This window comes from Typopeltis vanoorti, chromosome 10 (assembly GCF_054136105.1).
Source record: "Typopeltis vanoorti isolate ZY-2024b chromosome 10, IOZ_Tvanoo_1.0, whole genome shotgun sequence".
NCBI classification, from domain to species: domain Eukaryota; kingdom Metazoa; phylum Arthropoda; class Arachnida; order Uropygi; family Thelyphonidae; genus Typopeltis; species Typopeltis vanoorti.
The window spans coordinates 22,077,511-22,084,518 of NC_143558.1; the positions used below are offsets into that span (position 1 = coordinate 22,077,511).

At 37.6% G+C, this 7,008-nt stretch overlaps 1 protein-coding gene across 1 annotated transcript in view; it reads right to left on the reverse strand.

The window, feature by feature from the left end:
* Nucleotides 1-6,032, reverse strand: part of LOC150102220 (homeobox protein six1-like) — a 31,922-nt gene extending 25,890 nt beyond the window's left edge. Inside the window, exon 1 of the mRNA XM_090399689.1 lies at nt 4,497-6,032. Within this exon, the coding sequence (XP_090255815.1) occupies nt 4,497-5,161 (665 nt within the window). The 5' untranslated portion in view covers nt 5,162-6,032. The remainder of the gene's footprint in view (nt 1-4,496) is intronic.
* Between the last annotated feature and the right edge of the window lie 976 nt (nt 6,033-7,008).

The following is a 7,008-nucleotide window of genomic DNA, read 5'->3' on the forward strand; positions in this document are numbered from 1 at the left end:
ATGCATATAGTATTTATTGTTTTTTATTTATTATATTATTTAATAATCCCAATACAATCATTTACCATTGATCTTTGAAATCATTACATTCCAAACATGTCAGCTATTAATGTATATCATATATATTAATACATTTCAAATTGTAAGTTTCGATATTTTTTTTTTTGTAGATTGCTGTTTATCTTTTAATAATTTTAATTAGTTATTTTGTCACATTTCAAATTCACATTTCATTTCAATACATTTCAAATTGTAAGTTTCGATAATTTTTTTTTTGTAGATTGCTGTTTATCTTTTAGTAATTTTAATCAATTATTTTGTCACAAGTTTCCATTTGACACAAGATAACACATGTCAATTTCAAATTGACGCATGACGTCAATTTGAAATTGACATCACGTGTCTTGCTTTGAAATTGACATGTTTATCTTGCAGAGTTATTTAAATATATAGTATCCAGGTATTCGATTCACGCATTTATATCTCTATTAATATTTACAAAAGTTATTGATAAACATTGGCCAAATTTTTGGTTCATTAATGGCAATGTTTTTAGTGGAATTGAGTGTTTAGTTGAAGGGTATATTCCACCGATACAAGTTACAAATTAGACATTTTACGGAAATAAATTAAATCAAAAAATAAAATTTTAAAAAAGAAAGTTAGAAATTTGAATTTGAAAATAAATTTATAAAAGAACTAAAATTGTTCGAATGTTTCCTAGTTACATCTTGTACGATGTAAAACGAACTTTTTCGAGTTCCAAGCTATTATTTCTTATAAAAACGAATTAAGCGTTTTATTACATTTTATTCAAACGACTTACAACTGAGTAAATATACAGAAAGGCATTCGCTAGTTACGCAACGTACCTCAGTAGCACAACATTCCATTCCCATTAAGTTCTCGACAGAAAACAAAAATGCTATCTGTTGACGGAAAGAGCATTTTTCATTCTCTTTTTTTTAAAAAAAAAAAACCAAGTGATGACTTTAAATGTCGTGGCTGTAGGTGGCGCATCTGTTCTTGCATTTGTTCTGGCAAATTTACATCCTGTCGTTTGGCGAAGACAGTTTTGTATGCGTCGAGTGTTAAGCGTGTTTACTGCGACAAGAAGAGTGTGTTTGGGTGTGGGGGGGGGTGAACCTAGGGGGTGAATACGGGGAGGAGATGATTCTCTAATGACTTTTTTCCTCCTTCTTTTGTTATACTGATAATAATTCCTTTCACGTTCATAAATAAAACATCATAGAAAGGAGATTCCTTGAAGATTGCGATCTTTATTTTTGTGTGATGACGTCATTTCCGGTAACCAAAAGCTTTTGTTAGGAAATTTCAACACCTTTCGAATTTGAAAGAAATTTTGATTAATTCGTTTTTAATACGGGATGATTGACAAAGAACAAAATGAGCATGTGATAATCCATTCTTACAAAGTGAGTCTCTACAACTCTTTCTTTCTCTCTCTCTCTCTCTCTCTCTCTGAGGATAAAAAAAAAGGATGGTTAGAAAAGTTTAGAGAAATTCAAACCCGTTTTAAAATTACGGAATCGCTCTGATCTTTTAATTAATTGCAGTCCAAAGAATTACAGAAAACTAAGATTACATTTTCCCGAGAGGGGGGGGAAGCGATTTAGGAAAGATGGAATCTTAGAAACTTACTGGGTAAAACTCATAGAATTTAATAAATAGAAAATACTAACAAACTTCATTTTCAAAATTAGAAAAATACATCTGAAAATTTGAGAACTCAGAATCCTCGTCCTGAAACTAAAATTCTAACTGGAAGCTCATCGGCACACTAAAATTAGAATTCTAACAATTGCCAACTAATAGAATCCTGACATTAAAACTAGATTTCTATCGGTTGGAGACTTACAGAATCCTAACCCTAAAATTAAAAGAATCCTAACGACTGGAAATTCATAGAATCCTGACCCTAAAATTAAGACAATTTTAACAATTGAAAATTCGCAGAATCTGACCCTAAAACTAAAACAATTTTAACAATTGATAATTCGCAGAATCTGACCCTAAAACTAAAACAATTTTAACTATTAGAAATAACAGCACTCGATTACAAAGCCAATGATCTAAACAATAGGAAGTGCATTATAAATCTAAAAACTGCTAGCATTTCGACAAACATTTACGATTACCGATATTGCTCTTTGTCATACACGCGTGTGAATGTACACACACACACTGTGGTAAATTCAGGGATGATATTGCGAATCCCAGAATAAGAACATGGTTCTGAATACACTCCACGTATTGCTCTACTGTATTACTGATGATGCAGATGTGTCTAATACGAGTTGTACACACACACTCACACACCATATTGTGGTAAATTTATGGCGATTACGAGAATCCAAGAATAAGAACACAGTAATCGGTCCGGAATACATTGCACATATTTCTCCAACCTATTAGCGATGTTACAGAAGTGTTTAGTGCAAGTTTTATAGAAGAAATAATTACCTCATCCGTTAGCATTTTGTTGGCCCGGGTTACAGTTTGTGTGTGTGTGTGTGTTCTTAAAAGACGTTTTACCGGAAACTTAAGTGGCGACAGTCTCTCTCTCTCTCTCTCTCTCTCTCTCTCTCTCTCTCTCTCTCTCTCTCACACACACACACACACACACACACACACACACACACACACACACACACACACACACACACACACACACACACACACACACACACACACACACGTATGCACTTGGGGTGGTTGCTAAGAATACTTTTAATTGCCATACAACTCTGGAAACTTTACAAGAAACATTGGTAGAAGTAGTTTCTGTAGGATTAAATAAAGATAGACCGGAAATCTTCAAGGATACTGTTTGGAAAAGAAAGTTGAGTGGGGGAGGATGAGTAGATGATTATAGAAAGCAAGGATGAAGTGTCTTGCCTGCACTTGGTACCGTTAAGATGAAATCGGAGTACGTTAAAAACTTACAGAAAAATTGTTACTGGCTAAAATTGGTGCAAAGATGTCTAAACAAGTTGTAGAATATTTTTTATGCTTTATTTGTAATGTAGGAGAATAAAACAAATAAAAAAATTATAAACAGCATTCTGTAGTATCGTAATAAATTTCTTCTGACACAAAAAAAAACAACAAAAAGTAAATCTTAATTGGATTTTTAATGGGGCCCATTTCAGACAACGCTTTCCCTCATTTAGCATTAATTAAGTAAGTTAATTAGAGAGCCAGGTTTAAGATTAATGTGACGACTACGTTTTGCAGCTTAAAAAAATTTCGCTTCTAACCTTTAGAATAAAAAAATAAAATAAAGAAATAAAAACCACATTTCTTCTTTAGACGTCCTTAATATTTTTTGAGGGAAAAACCTACTTGTAAATTTCTACGAGTTGCCAAATAGCAACGAACTTTAAGACAAAGATAAAGCTTATGATGTAGAAAATCTGTTTATTGAGTGGCAGACCATAAAGATAGCTTCAAACTTGGAGTTCAAAATGCTAAAAGTACAGAGCAATTACTAACAAAAGTGGATTTTCTTACTGACAACATGTTATTTTGTTTTGGATGAGAAACAGAATGAATTAGCAATTATTTCCACTTGAGTTACACGCTATTTACAAATTATGAAATGCGCGTTAATTTGTCAAAATTTGTAAATTACAATTCATTCATAGGAAAAGTAAACAGTCTTCAATTAAAGCGCCATCTATCAGGATTATAATGACAGTTGAATTTAAACTTTTCTTTTTTGAGTTATATATAATATATATATGAGAGAGAGAGAGAGAGAGAGAGACAGAGAGAAAATCTAACATTAACGGAAAAACTTACTTGTATATGTGTAATATAAATTCACATGTAATTGCAGATGTTTATTAAAATACCAGGGTTATGTCATATATTACTCTAAGTACATATATACGATAAATTCAACTTTGCTACAATAGAACCAGTACTAGCCGTTTATCTTTTGTTTGTGGATTGTTGTTTCCAAATAGTATTGGGATATCTGTTTCCGAAGCGGCGGGTTGATGACACAGGGGGAGAGCCCGTACCATTCCCAAAAGTCAAGAAAGATCGACGGCAGGTCATCGACAAAGGTCGGAGAGTCCCTTATGTCTTTAATGATACCGAGAAGATATTAGAAGTGGTTGGAGTAATCATGACAATGAGATTGTCACCACCGATCTACTTTGGACAGAGAACAGACAATTGCCAACACTTCGTGTAGCGTCTTATTCCTGACGACGTAGAATGGATAAAGAAAATTAGCATGCAAAAAATTACACTAAAACCTGATGTTTATGTGTCATTGATTGAAAGTTATACGAATGGATATTACAACAGTATTTATGTGTGTGTATAAATCTGATTAGTTTTCGCTAAGCCTAACGATGTCCACAGTCACACTGAGTAGCCCTAACAATAACGACGCATTAGTCTTAAGCCTAAAAACCGATCCGTGTTAAAGAAAACAACTTACATTGGATTTCTGGACTCACCTGTCCTTAGCTTCAGCGGCCCGATCCCTCTGCCTTCTGTTTTTAAACCAGTTGCTGACTTGGGTTGTGGTGAGTCCCGTAGCTTCGGCCAGTTCTCTTTTTTCCCGAGGGGATGGGTACGGGTTGTGAGCATACCATTCGCGTAAGATGTTCCTAGACTTCTCCTTGAAGCAGTAGCTCGTTTCCTCGCCATCCCAAATGGTACGCGGCAGCGGGAACTTTCTCCGTATGCGGTACTTGCCGACGGCTCCGAGCGGTCGCCCACGAAGGCGTTCGGCCTCGATGTAATGAGCCTTCAACCAGAGGGCCTGCAATTTCGGGTGAGAAGCGGGAGAGAAGTTGTGACTCTCGAGAATGCGATACAGTTCCTTGAAGTTGCCTCGATGGAAAGCCACCAAGGCCTTGGCCTTGAGTACGCTCTCGTTTTTCTGAAGATGTTCACAGGCCGGGAGCGACCACAAAAATCGTCCCAATCGTTCGATATTTCCGGACTGTTGTAGTACCTCGCAAACACACGCCACTTGTTCTTGGGTGAAGCCGAAAGAGGGCAACATTGGACTCGGAGATGTTGGGCTGACGCTTGGACAACTGGCAGGTGGGACGATGCTGTTGACCGGAGGTAGTTGGGATGTGCTGGAACTGTCATTCATATGCCCGATGATCATCAGATCAGTCTTGTCGCTATCTCGCGACAGGTGAGACAGACTACCGAGGCGGTCCGAGATGCACCACTCTCGCTCCAGTGTGCAAACTGGACGCAAGAGGAAAGGGGAGGCCAGCTTGAGGAGTCCCGTACTTACTGCCGACACACAAAACAAAACCAAATAGAAAAAAAAAAATAAATACCCGGACGGGGAGGAAAATGAATGATTCGCGCGGGGGAAAACGACGACTGGTAACTAAGTCGGCCGCTTAGCTTGTCTTCTACTTCCTTACTGAACTCCCGCGTTGGTTAGCGTTCCGCTCTTGGCGGGCCGACCCTGCTCTCAACCTACAGAACTGTGAGTGCTTCAATTCATTTGATGTTATCTTTTTCAAGGCGCTACAAATGGCGTTTGTGGCGTACCTGATTGGCTCGCGCTGTCAGGCACTCTGCTAAAATCAACAACGTTGCTCCTAGCGAATAACGTTACCATAGTGAAGCTGTCAGTCACGTTCGTTGGCCACGCCTCCTTCTCCCAACACGCGCGACTGCTTGGCCCCAGGTTTCACCTGAACTAAAGCCGGCCGAGAAGGTGGCCAACAAGAAATTGAATCATACTTGACGGCTAATTCAAAAAAGATGAAGCGGGTTCGGTAGCGTTATACCTACCCCCCCGACTCCCCCTTGGGTCTGGACAGAGGACAACCTCCCCCCTCTCTTTTACAAACAGCTACCAAATTGACAACAAGCAACCTCGTCGAGTGCGTCAACAAATGTGCGAACTTCTAGCTCGGGGAGGATGGATTTCGATGAGAGTGCGCAAAAGCGAAAGTCTGTGTACCGCCTCAGAGAATCACAACGATGTCCTCCACTTTTCCCTCCTCCTCCTCCTCCTCCTCTTCCTCCTATTCCTACATCCTTCTTCCGTTTAAAAACACGTGCATTTACTTCCCACAGTGGCAGCAACGGCGACTAGAACCTATCAGTGGAACCCCATAGGCAGTGGAAATTAGCAACTGCGGAAAACACGAGAGGGTATCAGTACCCCTCCCCCCTTTTAAGCTGAGTACCACCTCCAGGGAACAATCCCACCGACTATAGAAATTATGACGTAATCACCCAAGTCCGTTTAACAAGACATGTAAGTATGCACTTCAATTAATCAAGTGGGTGGACAAGAGTAGATAATAGGGGTTGTTATGAGTTGATGGGGAAAGGAAGTTACTGTGTATATACTTAGAAATTTTTTTTTTTTGATGTTTTTGGATATATTTAATACTGAATAATGTTAGTCTTATGTGAAGTGTATTGTTGGCATTTGATTGGCGATAATACATCACTTAAATTACTGATTTAAAAATTATAATTTAGGCCAATATTAGCACAGTATGTTGCAATCAGAAGTGTGATTTCATGTAACGGGTTAAATGTGTGATTTAAACCAGTTTTACCTAAGTATATTATTGATCTTAAGTGTGATTAGGCAGGTACAATCCGAAATAGTACTTTTAGCCTAAATAGTCCCAAATATTAAATAATATAGCTAGACTAAAGATGTATTTTGATCACTATTAATTGTCGTAGATTACAGGATAGCGTGAAATATACTTTAGGCGAGTACTAATTGTATATTTCAAGACTGTATGAAATGTAATTTAGGAAAGTATTCATTCAGTAGTATATCGCTGCCTTACAGAGAAATTTAGGCTGATAAAACTCGTGACACAAATCAATGTTCAGTTATTGCTTACATGAATGAATTGAAGGTAATAAATTATACATTTTTCGACTGAGGCCATGACTGAAGTTGCTCTACGTCACACGGTTTAGTTCTTGTGACTATAAGAACATCCAAATAACGACTAAAAG